Raw genomic sequence first — 17,726 nt, 5'->3', positions numbered from 1 at the left:
ATGCCCCAGTCAAAGAAGAGTCATCAGTGGTTCAATGTCAACGTAGCAGGCAGTTTCCAATAGAATGTCTTAGCGTTTTGTGCTTGGCCCTGGGCTATTTCATAATTTTATTAATGACTTTGATAAAGAAAAATGGCACACTCATCAAATTTGCCAAGGACACAAGACAGGAAGGGGCACGCTAACACAGTGAATGACAGCGTCAGGACCCAAAGGCTGGAGGTGAAATTCGATAGGGATCAATGTAAAGTCTGGCACTTGGGTACAGGACATTTCAATATGAAATTAAACTCCAAGAGCCAAATATAGAGACTCTCCAGGCTGGCAGGAACTTTCACTATGCAATTTACATGAGTCCCAACTATTGGTATCAGATGATCCACCCCAGCTCTAAATTCTAAGTGCTCTTTGCATTTACTGTGGACTACTTACTCCAGTCCTCCTCCTCTTCCTTCCTCCCTCCTCTGTGCCCACCACCTCCTCAGTTATTTGGCTGAGGGAACATTAGGCTCCAGCTGAGTAAACATGAGACTCAGAAGCCCGTTGAGGTTCTTGGGCACTCAATCAAAGAGTTTAAAAGAGATCAACTATCTTTATAAACTATTTCAGACTGGCTGTGCGACTTTATTTAGACTCTAATTCATATTAAATAAAAGGCCAAAGAAATTGGTGTCGATTTTTTTTTCCAAGTAGGAAAAAGAGAGAAGTTGTTGTGTCCAAACAAAATCTACTATTAAAATACAAAGCCCCCCTCCACCGTAAAGATTCCAATTAACACGCTGTCTTCATGGAAAAGGTAGACGGATTTATTGAGATATAGTATTTGTTTACAAGTTTTTTTGCATTGATCTCTCCCCATACCATATCCCAAAGTACTCTAGACTCTTGATATGTTTCATTAACAATTTAATAGAGTGCAATTCATTCAATCCCCAAAGCCTCCCTTTCCTATAATGAGATCTCAGATCTCAGCTGGAACATTGAATGGCTAAATGTCTTCAATCTCCCCTCCCCTGTCTCTCATGTGAGCCCTTAACAGATCTCCTAGCTGCTAGTACTTCCCCCTTGCCACACACACATCCTGACATATTACTTTGCATATATTTTGTATACAATTAACTATAGGTCTCCCCATTCCAATAGAATTTTAGCACCCAGCACAGTGCCTGGTATATAGCAGACACTTTTAAAATGCTTGTTGATTCATTGTTTTTCCTCCACCTCTTGTACTTTGAGCAGACTGGACTTTTTAAAAAAATAGATTTCACTGATTTTTTTGTTTATATATTTCCAAGATTTTTCCCTGTACACTTTCTTATCTCAGAGTAGATCTTTAATGTTTGTGGAATGAATGAACTCAGGATGTCAGAGATGGAAGGGACTTTAGAAACTATCTAATCCAGTTTCCTCATTTTAGAAAAGGGGAAACAAGCTTCATTATATGACTTTCCAAGTTTGATATTCCATTGCTGATTAGTCAGAGAGTTGGGGCTTGAACTCAAGTCCTATGAATTGTGAATAGACTCCAGAGCTTGAGGCTGAAATTGAATGCTGATTTTTTTTCTTTTTTTGGCAAGTTCAATATTTTCTCTCACCTTGTTTATTTTTGTTTTATCCCCTAATTAATGTCTTTAAAATAGAAGTAACTCAAAATCAACCCCCAAGAACAGGACTTGGGCATTTTAGAAGAGATATTGGAGAAGGTAAAGTACTTCTGTACCCTATAATCTAACCTAAGAGGACCATGGTCTGGATTGACCATGGTAGCAAGCACTTGTCATTAGATTTTTATGAATTGTGTGTGACCTTGGACAAATCACTTAACTTCTCTGTTCTTTAACATCTTTTATTTCTCTAACATGGAGGAGATTGGGTCCTGAAAATCTGCAAATTTATTGTATATCCATTTTTTCTCATTCAATGTTATGGATAATTTTGCTGTATATGGCATTTTAGTTGCAGGCCTAGTTCTTTTGATTGTCAATAGATATGATTCCAGGACCTATGGTTTTTTATTTTTTTTTTTTTTTTATTGTATCTGTTGATAAATCTTGTACAATTCTAATTGTAGCTCCAGCGTATTTGAATTGGGTTTCTTGTTTCTTGCAAAATTTTCTCTTTGATCTGGGGGTTTTTGAATTTGGTAATAATATTCCTATATGTTTTCCCCAAAGGACTTTTTCTATTTTTACTTTCCCCTCATCTTCTATCTTGGAAAATTTTCTTGTTTTTTTTTTTCTTGCATTTTTTATGCAAAGGTTCTTATTTTTGATTACAACTTTCAGATAGTCCAATTATTCTTATTTTTTCTCTTCTTGATCTCCAGAGTTGTTATTTTTCTTATGTTTCACATTCTGTTCTATTTTTTCATTTTTTATGATCTGTTTTGTTATTTCTTGGTCTCTGATAGCTTCACTGTCTTTCTCTTGCCCAATTCTAATTTCAAAAAGTTATTTTCATCTTTGAGACTTTGTATCTCCTTTTCAAGTTGGTTAACTTAAGAACTGGATTTGATGGCTTCTGAGGTACTTTCCAACTCTAGATTGAGGACCCTATGTATGACCGTGGTCTTTTTTTTCTTTGGACTCTACTTTCCTCCTTTGTAAAAGGAGAAATTTGGGCTATACAGCTTTTCAGATCTCTTTCAGCTCTAGAAGCAGCTTTTAGAGTCACAGAAAATGGAGCACTGGATTCCAAGTCAGGAAGACTTGAGTTTGAATCTTGCCTCAGATAATTGCTAACTGTGTGACCTTGGGCAGGTCCTCGAGGCTTAGTCAGTTTCCTCATTTGTAAAATGGGAATATAAATAGTACCCACCTCTAGATTTGTTATAAGAATAAATAAGAAATAAATATCCAAAGAGCTCTGTAAACTTCAAAACACTATCTAAATACCAGTTATTATTATGATTATTATTAGATCCAGGAATGATCTATAGCAAATCACTTTTTCTCCCTGGGCCTCAGTTTCCCTCTCTGTAAAATGAAGGGGCTATGTTAGATGTTCTCTGAGGTCCTTTCTAACTCCAGAGCTATGAATCTCTAAGAGTAATTCTTCATTCAATTACATAAGTCTTTTATAGGCAAATAGTATGTGCAATGTATACACTTACACATTGGCAACCTTTTGGAAACTTACCTAGACCCCTCCCCTTGTCCCCCAAGTTTTTCCTTCTGGTGTTATATCCCATCATCAAATCATACTCCAAACCAAACCGAATGCCCTAGATAAAGTGACCACAAAAGAGGGGAACGGTAAGGGAATAAGCATTTATGTGACACCTATAATGAGCCAGGCACTGTGCTATAAATGGAGTGCTTTTTATGAATATGATCCTATTTGATTCTCACAACAACCCTGCTGGGGAGGTGCTATTATATCCCCATGTTACAGATGAGGAAACTGAGGATAAGTGACTTGCCTAAGAGCACACGGCTAATAAATGTCTGAGACAGAATTTGGAGTAGGGTTTTCCTGACTCCAGGCCCAGTACTCTGTCCACTGTACCATCAGCTGCTTAAGTGGGATTAATGGGAATGGAGAGGGATTCTCCCCTATAACTTAGCCCCTGCCTTTCTCCTTACTGAGAGCTAACTCTCTTCCTGTAACTAAAGGCAAGCCCTCATAGATGAGAACTGACAGGTTAGGGGTGGAGGAAAGGAGTCATATGAGGGCTAACCCTTGAGCAGGGCCAGCCAGGCCTGAATCCCATGCTAAGGAGTCTTGGCTGCTGCCTGCAGGAAGGGATCTCTTGATCATTTGTTTTTTCTCTTTGGCTCTGCGGTTCTGGAACCAAATCTTCACCTATAAAAGAAATAAAGAAATCATCATAATATTGATAAGAGACAACTCCGTAACACTTTTTACAATATGCTTATGTCTCATTTACCCTTAACAACGGTATTGGGAGATAAGTATTTCAAGGGTTGTCCCGTCCATTTTATAGCTGAAGACACAAAGAGGAGAAGAAACTTGTTCACACACACAGGAATAAAGTAGGAAAGAAAACATAATATTGTACCATCTACTAGGTTGGCTACCATAGGATTTATAATTGAGAGAAACATCAGCTCACATCTAGTCCAGTCCTTTCATTTTATACAGGAGGAAATTAAAGCCAAGGAGGGGAATTTGTTCAAGACCATACAGAATCAAAAAAAAAAAAAAAAAGACCATACAGAATCTAGAATCCACTAATAAAAAATGGTAAATGGATGAATGTCTGGAAGATGACATGGTAAAATGAAAGAGGAAGAACAAATTATTACAGATTAATCCCATTTCTATTTTTGAAAGGGTTTTTAGGTTTTGGACCAAATAAGAAACTGGTAGAAATAGAGTTTACCTTGATTTTAGCACATAATTTGACAGTCTTTCATGTAGGTAAGGTGAAATTATTCTATTCATCTAGGCAGATTCAAAGCTACAGTTATCTCTTCCACATCTTGGGGGTTTGGGCAAAAAATCCTTGTGAAATTTTTTGGCCCTCCTTTTTTTTTTCTCTCTCCAGAGAAAAGAAATTGTGTATACGTATGATATTGAAAGATAAAATATGGTGATATAATATACAAAATATACAAAAGATAAAATATACAATACTATACATATGTTTCCTGCTTTTCTGGGTTTCTAAACCAATTTTTTTTTGCTTTTTTTCTGAGGCAATTGGGGTTAAGTGGCTTATCCAGGGTTACACAGCTACAAAGCGTTAAATGTCTGAGATCAAATTTGAACTCAGATCCTCCAGACTTCAGGGCTGGTGCTCTATCCACTGCACCACCTAGCTGCCCTCTCTAAACCTTTTCTATAACATCTGCTGGCCTTTGTGTATCATCAGTGGCTTCCATAAAACTCCCAAAAAATTCCCATTTGATTTTTGATGCTGATTTATGATATACAGAACCTATGCTTGGGAAAGTCACAATGTGGAAGGGATAACTGTAGTTGGAAAGCTTGTGTCAAAGGTTTCCTTAGAAAGAGGTCTCCTTGATATTTTTATTGAGGACTTGAATACAGCCATAGATGACATGCTTTTTATTTTCAAAACATATTGCATGTGTAATTTTTCAACACTGACTCTTGCATGGCCTTGTGCTTCAGATTTTCCCCTCATTCCCCCCACCCTCTTCCCTAGATGGCAAACAATCCAATATATGTTATACATATTAAAATATATGTTAAATCCAATATGTGCAAACATATTTTTATAATTCTCTTGTTGCACAAGAAAAATCAGACCAAAAAGGAAAGAAAATGAGGGAAAAAATGCAAGCAAACAACATCAGAAAGACTGAGAATGTTATATTATGATCAACATTCAGTTCATCTCTCTGGATGTAGACGGCTTTCTTCATCACAAGATCATTGGAAATGGCATCAATCATTTAATTGTTGGAAAGAGTCACAGTCATGAGAATTGATCATCATATTATCTTGTTACCGTGTGTAACAATCTTCTGGTTCTGCTCATTTCACTTAGTATCAGTTCATGTAAATCTAAAATCATACTCCTGATCGTTTCTTATAGAACAGTAACATTCCACAACATTCATATACCATAACTTATTCAGCCATTTTCTAACTGATGGGCATCCACTCAGTTTTCAGGTTCTTACCACTACAAAAAGGGCTGCCATAAACATTTTTGCACATGTGGGTCCCTTTCCCTTATTTAAGATCTCTCTGGGATACAAGCTCAGTAGAGATACTGCTGGATCAAAGAATGTGCAAAGTTTGATAGTTTTTTGAGAATAGTTCCAAATTGTTCTCCAGAATGGCTGGATCCATTCACAGTTCCACCAACAATGTATCAGTGTCCCAGTTTTCCCACATCCCCTCCAACATTCATCATTATCTTTTCCTGTCATCTTAGCCAATCTGAGAGGTGTGTAGTGGTGTCTCAGAGTTGTCTTAACTTGCAGTTCTCTGATCAATAATGATTTAGAGCATATTTTCATATGATTAGAAGTAGTTTTAATTTCTTCATCTGAAAATTGTTCATAACCTTTGACTATTGGAGAATGGCTTGAATTCTTATAAATTTGAGTCAACTCTCTATATATTTTAGAAATGAGGCCTTTATCAAAACCCTTAAATGTAAAAATGTTTCCCCAATTTATTGCTTCCCTTCTAATCTTGTCTGCATTAGTTTTGTTTCTACAAAAACTTTTAAACTTAATATAATCAAAATTATCTATCCGGTGTTCAATTATGAGTTTCAGTTCTTCTTTGGACACAAATTCCTTCCTTCTCCACAGAGCCAAGAGGTAAAATATCCTATGTTCCTCTAATTTGCTTATAATATCACTCTTTACATCTAAATCATGAACCCATTTAGATCTTATTTTGGTATGTGGTGTTAGGTATGAGTTGAGCCCTAATCTCTTCCATACTAGTTTCCAATTTTCCCAGAAATTTTTTGTCAAACAGTGAATTCTTATCCCAAAAGCTGAGGTCTTTGGGTTTGTCAAACAATAGATTGCTGAGTTATTGCCTATTTTGTCCTGTGAACCTAACCTATTCCGCTGATCAATTGCTCTCTTTCTTAGCCAGTACCAAATGGTTTTGATGACTACTGCTTTATTATATAGTTTTAGGTCTGGCACAGCTAGGCCATCTTCATTAGCATTTTTTCATTAATTTCCTTGAAATTCTTGACATTTTGTTCTTCCAGATGAACCTTGTTACTATTTTTTCTAGATCTATAAAATAATTTCTTGGGAGTTTGGTTGGTATGGCACTAAATAAGTAGATTAATTTAGGTAGTATTGAAATTTTTATTATATACACTTGGCCTACCTATGAGCACTTGATATTTTTCCAACTGATTAGGTCTGATTTTATTTATGTGGAAAGTGTTTTGTAGTTGAGTTCGTATAGTTCCTGACTTTCCCTTGGCAGATAGATTCCCAAATATTTTATACTATCGACTGTTATTTTGAATGGAATTTCTTTTTGTATCTCTTGCTGCTGGACTTTGTTGGTGATGTATAAAAAGGGTGATAATTTATGTATATTTATTTTGTATCCTTCCACTTTGCTAAAGTTGTGAATTGTTTCTAGTAGTTTTTTAGTTAATTCTCTAGGGTTCTCTAAGTGTACCATCATATCATCTGCGAAGAGTGTTTCCTCATTACCTACTCTAATTCCTTTAATATCTTTTTCTTCTTATTGCCAAAGCTAAAATTTCTAATACAACATTGAATAATAATGGTGATAGTGGGCAACCTTGTTTCACTCCTGATCTTATTGGGAATGGCTCTAATTTGTCCCTGTTACATATGATGCTTGTTGATGGTTTTAAATAGATGCTACTGATAATTTTAAGGAAAAGTCCATTTATTCCTATACTCTCTAGTGTTTTTAATAGGAATGGGTGTTGGATTTTATCACATGCTTTTTGTGTATCTATTGAGATAATCATATGATTTTTGTTAGTTTGATTATTTATATAGTCGATTATGCTAATAGTTTTACTAATAGGAAACCAGCCCTGCACTCCTAGTATAAATCCTACTTGGTCATGACTTTCTGTAATCTCATTGCTATTTTTTTGTTTAAGATTTTTGCATCAGTATTCATTAGGGAGATTGGTCTATAATTTTCTTTCTCTGTTTTCTTCCTACCTGGTTTAGGTATCAGTACTATGTCTGTATCAGGAGTCCTTCATTCCCTATTTTTTCACATAGTTTATATAGTATTGGAATTAATTGTTTCTTAAATGTTTGATAGAATTCACATGTAAATCCATCTGGCCCTGGGAATTTTTTCTTAGGGAGTTGATTAATAGCTTGTTCTATTTCTTTTTCTAAAATGGGACTATTTAAATAATTTATTTCCTCTTCTGTTAACCTGGGAAATCTTTATTTTTGTAGATATTCTTCCATTTCATTTAGATTATCAAATGTATTGGCAAGTAGTTGGGCAAAATGACTTCTAATTATTGCTTTTTTTTTTTTCTTTTTCCTCTTCATTAGTGGGAAGTTCTTCCTTCTCATTTTGTTAAATTTTATTTTCTTCTTTCTTTTTTCCAGTCAAATTAACTAAAGATTTATCTATTTTGTTGGGTTTTTCCCCCACAAAAGCAACTCTTAGTTTTATTTATTAATTCAATAGTTTTCTTATTTTCAATTTTATTAATCTCCCCTTTTATTTTCAGAATTTCAAATTTGTTATTTAATTGAGGGTTTTTAATTTGTTCTTTTTCTAGCTTTCTTAGTTGTAAGCCCAATTCATTGCTCTTCTTTTTCTCCATTTTATGCAAATAAACATCTAGAGATATAAAATTTCCCCTTATAACCACTTTGGCTGCATCCCACCAATTTTGCCATGTTTTCTCATTATTGTCATTCTCTTGGATGAAATTATTGTTTGTGTCTATGATTTGCTGTTTCATCCATTCATTCTTTAGGATTAGAATATTTAATTTCCAATTAAATTTTGTTCTACTTTCTCCTGGCCTTATATTGCATGTGATTTTGATTGCATCATGATCTGAAAAAATGCATTTACTATTTCTGCCTTTCTTCATTTGATTTTGAAGTTTTATTTCCTACCACATGGTCAATTTTTCTATAAGTTCCATGAACTGCTGAGAAAAAAGTAAACTACTTTCTGTCTCTATTCAATTTTCTTCAAAGATCTCTCCTATTTAACTTTTCTAACATTTTGTTTACCTACTTAACTTCCTTCTTACTTTTTTTGTGGATCTGTTTATCTAGTTCTGAGAGTGCAAGGCTGAGATCTCCCATTCTTATAGTTTTACTGTCTATTCTTCTTGCAGCTCTTTTAATTTCTCCACTAGGAATTTGGATGCTATACCAGTTGGTGCATATATGTTTAGTATTGATATAGCTTCGTTATCTATGGTACTCTTTAGCAAGAAATAATTTAGTTCCTTATCTCTTTTAATTAGGTCTATTTAGGTATATTTTTGCTATTGCTTGTTTTGAAATTAGGATTGCTACCTCAACTTTTTTTTTTTTAACTTCACCTGAAACATAATAGATTTTGCTCCATCCCTTTATCTTTACTCTGTATTTACATCCTGTACTCTGTATTACATTCTGCTTTAAATGTGTTTCTTGCAAGCAGCATATTTTAGCATTCTGGCTTTTGATCCAGTCTTCTACCTGCTTCATTTTATGGGAGAGTTCATCCCATTCAGTTAAAATAACTAATTCTGTGTTTCCTGCCATCTTATTTACCCTAAATTATGCTTTTCTCTTTCTTTTCCCCCTTCCCTCCTCCCCAGTATTTTGCTTCTGATCACCACCTCTTTCAAATAGCTCTCTCCCTTTAGATACCCTCCTCCTTTTTTTTTTAAACACCTTTCCACCAATTCCTCTATTTTCCTCTCTATTAGTTTCTCCCTTTCTTTTCCCCTTTTTCCTCCCACTTCCCTATAAGGTGAGACACGTTTCTCTGTGAAACCAAATATGTCTGATATTCTCTCTTTGAGCCAAATCTGATGAGAGTAAATTCACACAATAAATTCACAATGAGAGTAAATTCACAATCCCTTTCCCTTCTTTCCCCTCTTCTTTGGCTCTTCATGAGATGTAATTTCTCTTATTTTACCTCCTTTTCCCTCTTTTTTTCAGGACAATCTCCTTTCCATTTCTAATTTCTTTTTCATATTATCATAATAAAATCAAATTATACCTTCATTCTCTATGTATACCCATAATAGAAATATAATTCACAAGAGTTCTTTCCTTTTTATCTTTTTAGGCTTCTTTTGAGTTCTGTGGAGATCAAATTTTATGTTTAGTTCTGGTTTTTACATCAAAAATAGATGAAATTCACCTATATCATTGAATGTCCATCTTCTTCCCTGAAAGATAATGCTCATTTTAGCTGGATAGGTTATTCTTGACTGGAATCCAAATCTTGTCTTTCAAAATATCTGTTTCCAGGCCCTTTCATCCTTTAAAGTGGAAGCTGCTGGGTCCTGAGTAATTCCAATTGTGGCTCCTCAGTATTTAGGTTGTTTCTTTCTGGCTGCCTGCAATATCTTTTCCTTGGTGTGATAGTTCTGAAATTTAGCCACAATATTCTTTGAGGATTTAATTTGGGATCTCTTTCAGGAAGTGATTGGTGAGTTCTTTTAATGCCTATTTTACCTTCTGATTCTAAGACAGTTTTCCTTTATGATTTCCTGTAGGATAATCTCTAAGTTCTTTTTTTATCATGGCTTTCAAGAAGTCCAATAATCCTTAGATTGTCTCTCCTATTTCTTTCTATTTTTTTCTTTTTTTGGTTTTGTTTAATTGATTGTTGAAGTCTTATTGAGTCATTCATCTCCATTTGTTCAATTCTAATTTTTTGTGTATTTTTTCTTGAGTTACCTTTTTTTAGCTCCTTCATTTGGCCAATCGAATTGTTTTGTTCATTGCATTTTTTCCATTTCACAAATTCTGTTTTTCAAGAATTGGTATCTTTTTCACATCTGTTTTTCCATTTCATCAAATCCATTTTATAGAAAGTTTTTCCCATCCCTTCTTGCAAAAGATCTCATTTCCTTTCCCTATTTTTCTTCTAACTCTCTTTTAAAATTCTTTATGAAATCTTCCAAGAAAGCCTTGTGAAATGGGGACAGCTCATATCTCCCTTTTGGACTTCATCTGGAGTTGATTTTCCTGTAGGAACTTCAGGATTTGAGGTCTGTTCTTCTCTTTCTCCATACAAGCTCACCATGGGTGGTGAGAGTGCTTTTTGGTTTTTGTTCCTTTTTTTTTTTTTTCATTTTTAATTTTTAGGCTTCAGGTCTGCTCTTAACCTAAAGGAGTGACAGTTGCTTTAGTTTGCCCTGGGGCAGTTCTGCTTACTGACTTCCAGTGCTGAGTTATTGCCAGTAGATCTCTCGTTCATCAGGGGCTCAGTGGTTTACAATTTGCCTTGTGTAGCAAATCTGCTAGATCACCCACTTGCAACCAGGACAGAGTAGCCTAAGAGGCTCATGGAAGATTCCCAGGTGCATGGAAGCTGGAATGCTCTGACTCCCAGCTCCAATTCCTTGCCCTGGGCTCCCTGGGCTGTAGTCTGGGCTTGGCAGACTATCCCCCCTACCTGATTGAAACAGACCTTTTCTGAAGTATATTCTTTTGGGAATTTGTTGTACTCTGAATATTTGTGGTTTCTTTGACTCCAAAACCTGTTTAGAGTCTTAAGCTTTTATTGGTTTGAGAGAAGGTCAGAGGAGATCACAGAAAGTCATGTCAGCTCTCCACAGTCTCGACTCTGTCGATATTTGATATTCTAAAGCTCCTCTCTGGTATGAGTGAAAATCAGTGTTCTGAGAGCCTTCAAAGCTCTGACGTTCTATGTTGTAAGGCCTCTCTCAGCTCGGTTATTCTGGATTTGAAGGCCTGTTCAAACTTTGACTAACATTCTTCATTTTAAGGTTCATTTCAACATTCCCTGTTGTAAGGCTCCTCCAAGCTCTGAATTCTGTGTTCTAAGACCTTTCAGAGTCCAGAAAGCCTCTCCCCGCTTTGACATTCTCTGTTTTCTCTTTCTGTTCTAAGATCCTTCCCACCTATGACTTTTCCTGTTCTAATATCTCTCCTAGTTCTGACATTTTATGTTCTAAGGACCCTTCTAGCTCTGACATTGTATAATGTTCTCAAATCTTACATTCTCTGTACTATGTTCTTTCTGTAGAATATTTTGTATTCTGAAGTCCCACCTGCTCTACCATTCTGTGTTCTCAAGACCATCCCAACTCTCACATTTTGGTTTTAGGTCACTTCTTGCTATAACATTTTCATTTCTGATGATCCTTCAAACTGTCTAGCTTGAACTTCATAATGTTCTAGCCTTTTGGGGCTGGAACCAACTTTAGAATCGAATTCCAACCTTCTCCTGACCTCAGCTCTCATTTTCTCTGCAACAAATAATGTAAAGGAAGGGTGATAAAAGAAGAAACAAACTCCTCACATTAGGTAGATGGGCCAAGATCAGTCTCCAGTCTCCAGTTGGATTTGACTGTACATTTTGTGTTGTGCTGTGTATAGATAGAAACAGGGAAGAAAAAACTCAAGTCGTGTTCCAGGGGGTCAAAGAATCTCATCCAGCTGACCTTAAGGAAAGGACTGGAAGTTGAGAAAAGGCAGTGATGGGCGGTACCAGCCTCTCTTGGCAGGAAATTTCTGTTACGCCATGTCAAAGCCTTTGGTAGTTCACAAATGGCACCTTGGGCCTTTTAAATATAGCATAATGGGGAAAATTTTCCTAACTCTCTGTGGTTAAACAAGAAACTCTGGAGGGTGAAATTGAAAGGGATTCATGCTGATAGCAATTACTTATAAAGAAAGATGACTGCACTGTGTCTCCCTCCTTTCCTTCAGAAATACCCCACATCTTTCTTCCTGGTGTCTCCAGAATCAATCAATCAATCAATTAACCACCATTTATTAATCAGTACTACAAAGTGCTTGGTACTGTTGTACTGGGTAGGCTCTGGAGATACCAGTATTCTACCTACTTCCAGAGCTTTCAGTGGCGAGGAGTAAACCATACTGAGTCACGATTCAGAGCCCAAACATGAAATGATATGGCTGCTGGAGGGCACAGCCCATGAGCTGGATAAAGCCTCCAACTCTAACTTCCCTAGCCTAGTAAACGCAAAGCAAATGAAATAACCTGCAAGAGATCAGCACAAACAATACAATTTGATTCCCTTTCTTTTAACATTGGCACGCTTCATTCATGGCACACTTGGTTTTCTTGGTAATTTTTTTCCCCCACAGAAACATTGAGATGAAAATGTATAAAGGTTTCCCTCCACATACACCATGAATTCCTTCAAGAAAGGAAACTTTAAAAAACATCCTTCAGTCCTTACTTATTCAATCAGGAATATAGAATCCTCCATCTAGAGCTAGAAAGGCCCTCTGGTGCCACCTTTATTTTTACCAATCCGATCCATAGAGATGAGCTAGTTGGTCTATTGTTGTCCTTCATTCTCAAGGAGGACCATGACATTAGGGAGGTGATGCCATGATATGCAAGTGAATTAGATTTGAGTGAGTGAGGGTTGTGCAAGGTCATCTGCCTCACTTTCCCCTTCAGAGCCATCTCAGTGTCCATATATAGAGCAGGACAACCAAAGTTACATAGGTAACAAATAGCAGCACCAGATTTCCTGATTCCAGACAGCAGAATTGGACATCACTATTAACCTCTATATCTTACCTCAGTCTTCTGCTAAGTCCCTGGTAGCAAGCCTTGGAAAATCCTGGAGGCCTAGTAGATTCTCCTTACCTGTCTCTCTGAAAGGTTCAAAGAAGATGCCAGTTCCAACCGTCTTGGTGAGGAGATATATCTAGCAAAATAAAATTCCTTCTCTAGCTCCAGCCTCTGATGATCTGTATAAACCACCCGGTATTTCTCTTTCCTTGTTTTCCCTGTTTGAAAGAGAAGACACAGCTGGGTTTGAGCATGAAGAAATATTTGCCACATGGTTAGGCCAGGCTTCTCCAACTTTTTCCACTCGCGATCCCTTTTTGTCAGCGAAATTTTTACATACCCCTAATCATGTAGGTACCTAAAACAGGTATACAAATCAAACATTGATTTATAATAAATCAGAATTTTGTGATCCCTACATTCATTTATGAGATGTCATATGCAGAGACAGGAGACTAAGCTAATCTCTATCAGAGTGGAAACACCCTATAACCTCCAGGAGGCACAATGGATAGAGCGCTGCACTTGGACCCTCTCTTAGACACTCTGAGCAAGTCATTTGACTTCTGTCTGCTTCTGTTTTCTCACTTATAACAGGGTAATCATTATAGCATGTCCCTCCCAGGATTCTTGTGAGGACCAAATGAGAGTATATCCAGATGCAAGCTATCTTCGCTATTTCCAACCAGAAGGCAGCCAGTGATGGAAAGTTCACTCTTTCTCACTTTTAGCCAGCTTTAATGATAGAATAAGAAAATTTAGAACTGGAAAGTACTCCAGGAATCATCTAGCCCAGACTTGTCAAACTTGAGGCCTCCTGGCCTACCTAGTGCTGACTGAACCAGATTCCATGTCATTGGGAAATATTTAACAGAACAAATTTAAAAAGACAATAAGCCATAGATAATGTATATGTACATACGTGCGAGCGCACACACACACACACACACACATACACAGAGTTTTCTAAGTCAATATGCATCCACAAGTCTTCTTGTGTATAGTGGGATTCGTTTCTATTTGAATCTGACATCACTTATCTAGTCTACTTGCTCCCGGACCCGTTTTACAGATGAGAAAACTGAGACCCAGAGTGGTGAAAGCAGTTGCCAAAAAGCCACATGTGGCAGAGCTACGATTTCAACTCTCTAAACTCCATGCTTTCTTGCCTCTATTTTGAACCCAACTGAAATTTACAACCATTGTTTCTAGGCTTGCCCTCTGGGGCCAAACACATCAAGTCTTCTGTAACTCCCCAGTGCTTTCCTGCCAGCTGATGCCTAGTTCTCCAGTTCCTCTTTAGCTAACCAGTGTCCTTCCCCAAATATAGCTCTATCTGCACACATTATTCTGGAACATGGATGTGGCTTGATCAAGGCTGGAGAGGTGGAATTATCATTTCCTTCATTCTGAGCAGGGCAAGAGATGATTATGGCAAAAGACAGTCAGACCTGAGTGTATATTTGTGTTACAGGAAATTGGTCATTCCTCCTAGAGGAGGAAAGGGATTATATCTTATCTAAACTCTGCATCTTTTCTAACACAAACACAGCGGGAGCTTAATGATAGTAACAACCACAACTAGCATTATAAATGCTTGCCATATAACAGCTTTTATGGTTCACCTAACAAATATCATCTTTGGGAAGTACTGTTGAGTCATTTCAATCATGTTTTACTTTCCGTGAGCCCATTTGGAGTTTTTTGGACAAAGATACTGGAGCGGTCTGCTATTGCCTTCTCCAGCTCATTTTACAGATGAGGAAGCTGAGGCAAATGAGGTTAAGAGACTTGCTCAGGGTCACACATCTAGTAAATGTCTGAGCCTCAGCAACATGAGTCTTCCTGACGGCAAGCCCAGCAATCTAGTCACTGAAATGTCATCTAGATGTCAATTCTAGGCAGCAGATACTATCATTATGTCCATTTTACAGATGGAAAGACATGTGACTTGCCCAAGGTCACACATACAGGTGTGTCTGAGGCAGAACTGGAACTCAGATCCTGCTGATCTCAAGTCCAATATTCTACTCACTGCATCAATTGACTACAGATTTATTGAACTGAACTTTTGAATTTATAATGTTTTGTAAGGGTCAGAGGAGGAGTCACGTACTTTGCAATCAGGAAGCAAACAGGCAATATAGCCTGAGACCCCCAGAAGTACTTTCTGTGAATAAATTGGGACCGCCTTGTAGGCAGGAACTCTGGTCACATTGGGATCTGCATCGTTAACGGGAGATGTCTCCTTCTCTGATTGGCTGTGTATGATTTCATACACGTGAATAAAAGATCTTGGGCTTGCACATGGCTGTTCTCGAGCGCTCTATCGTTTTTTAAACCATCATTCTTGTGAAATGATGGCCAGAGATCTCTGGAGACCTCAGACAGAGGTAAACTTGGTAAAACTGGTTTAAGCTCTGCAAAAGACAGTGACGGGAGATTTCTCTCAGGGCCTGGGAATTAGGAGAGACTGGCAGTAGTGAACGCAGAGCGGGCATTAACGAGGGTATTCACAAGAGTAGTGGATGCCATCATGGGCATTCACAATGTTTTCCCCAAAATTCAACTAGTGAGGTTTCCTGGTACCCACTGCTGGAGACATTCCACTGGCTCCCAAGCACTGAGCTAAGAGTCTTCTTTAGAGTCACTTTCCCTTTTTCAGGGCTTTAGTTTCCTTCTCTATTAAATGAGGAGGTGGCACTACATCTCAAGGGTCCTTAATCCCATGAACCTCTGGAGGGGAGAGGAAGAGGGGTTATCATCTAAGATGCTGTTTCCTTGTTGGATGACAAAAGGAACCTAATATTGTCCGACGCTCGGTGTGGTATTCAAGTCGTTATCTGAGTGACCTCATTTTCCACTGAAGAGAGGGGGAAAAAGATCCTCGGTCAACTAGTGTCGTTAACTAAGTACTATTAGTGTTGTGTCCTGTGCCAAGTGCTAGGGATACACATAAAAACCAGTTCCCGTTCTCAAGAAGCTCCTGGCATACTGGAGAAAACAACCATTACATAATTATGTAGAAACAATGAATTGGGAGTAATCTCAGAAGTCAAATTAAGGAGGAAGGCTTCTGGCAGAAGATGGAATTGTAGTTGGGACTTCAAAGAAGCTGGGGAGTCTGGGAGGCAGAGATCAAGAGGGGAACCATTCCACGCAAGGGCGGGGAAGGAAGCACGGCCAGTGAAGATGTCCAGAGTTGAAAGGTAGAGTATCTTATAGGATGGACAGCAAGGAGGTTAGTGTCTCTGAATCAGAGCCTATGGGAGGACAGTGGGGAGAGGTGTAAAAAGACTGCAAAGACACAAGAAAGAATGGGTTTAAAAGTCAAACTGGGGATTTTCTTTTTGATCCTGAAGGCACTAGGGAGCCATTGAATAGGGTCGGTATGAGTGAGGGGCATGGTCAGATCTGCTCTGTAGGAAGATCAATTTGACAGCCAAGTGGAGAATGACCTGGAGTGGGGAGAGACTTATGGCAGGCTGAATCATCAAGGGGCTATTGCCATATTCTAAAGGAGGTGAGGGCTTATACCAGGATGATGACAGGCACAAGAGAGAAGGTTTACATACAACAGAGCTTGTTAAACTTTTTCCATTTTCAACCCCTTTTCACCAGAGAAATTTGTATGTGATTCTGGTACATAGGGATATAAAATAGAGATACAAATCAAGAATACACCCTAATTTTGTCACCCCTCCCATGGTCAGTGAAGAGACCCCCTATGGGTCACGAACCTCAGTTTAAGAAGCTGCGATAACCAAAAGATGTTCTATTCTAGATGTTCAGGTTTGGGCAACAGATTGGATCTAGGGGTGAGAAAGTGAGGATTCAAGAGCCTGGGTATGTGGGAAGATGATGGTTCCCTGGACAGCAATAGGAACTTTAGGAAAAGGCAAGGACTCAGGGGAGGGAGAGATGATGAGTTTTGTATGGGACATGATGAATTTAAGATCTAGTTTAAAATGGCCAATAGGTAGTTGGAGATGTGAGTCTGAAGCTTAGGAAAGAGTTTAGGGCTTTATATCATACAGACAATTGAATCTATGGGAGCTGATGAGACCACCCGATGAATTCGTAGTATAAAGGAGGAAGAGGGCCCAGGATGGATCCTTGAGGGAAACTCATGGTTTGTGGCTGGGACCTAGAAAGCACATGCAGTGTGACCGAAGGAGAACTGTCAGGATGAGAAGAATGCCCAAAAACCTAGAGAAAAGAAATCTCAAGGACAAGAAGAGGAGATTCTGGGGGAAATGCTGCAGGCAGGTCGAGAATGAGATGGACAAAAGGCACTAAGCCGAGCAACAGATCTGGTGGGGATGATGGAGGAGGCGGCCTGCTGGCAAACCTGGGGTGGAATGAAAAGGGACTGAGAGAAGGAAAAGGGGAAGAGAAAAGTCTTTCTAGTGGAACAAAGGTAGAGAGCTCACTTTCCCTTATCCCTCCCCCAGCTCCCCTAAAGATGACCTCATCTCGGCTACTAATCCCTGGGGCATTTGTTTGTCTCAAGTAGATGGGCCCAGCCTAGCCCA

The 17,726-nt window shown here is 38.1% G+C and overlaps 1 protein-coding gene across 5 annotated transcripts in view; it reads right to left on the bottom strand.

Annotated features, from left to right (window-relative positions):
* Positions 1 to 784: 784 nt before the first annotated feature.
* Positions 785 to 17,726, bottom strand: part of LOC141548455 (homeobox protein CDX-4-like) — a 28,954-nt gene continuing 12,012 nt past the window's right edge. For all 5 annotated transcript variants that reach the window (XM_074277334.1, XM_074277335.1, XM_074277337.1 and 2 more), the window contains 2 exons: positions 13,267 to 13,409; positions 785 to 3,804 (listed from right to left, as the gene is read on the bottom strand). In XM_074277334.1, the coding sequence (XP_074133435.1) occupies positions 3,664 to 3,804; positions 13,267 to 13,409 (284 nt within the window). In that variant the 3' untranslated portion in view covers positions 785 to 3,663. The remainder of the gene's footprint in view (positions 3,805 to 13,266; positions 13,410 to 17,726) is intronic.

This window comes from Sminthopsis crassicaudata, chromosome X (genome assembly GCF_048593235.1).
Source record: "Sminthopsis crassicaudata isolate SCR6 chromosome X, ASM4859323v1, whole genome shotgun sequence".
Taxonomy (NCBI): Eukaryota; Metazoa; Chordata; class Mammalia; order Dasyuromorphia; family Dasyuridae; genus Sminthopsis; species Sminthopsis crassicaudata.
The sequence above is the reverse complement of the archived record's forward strand: the minus strand, read 5'-3'. Positions and strand labels throughout refer to the sequence as shown.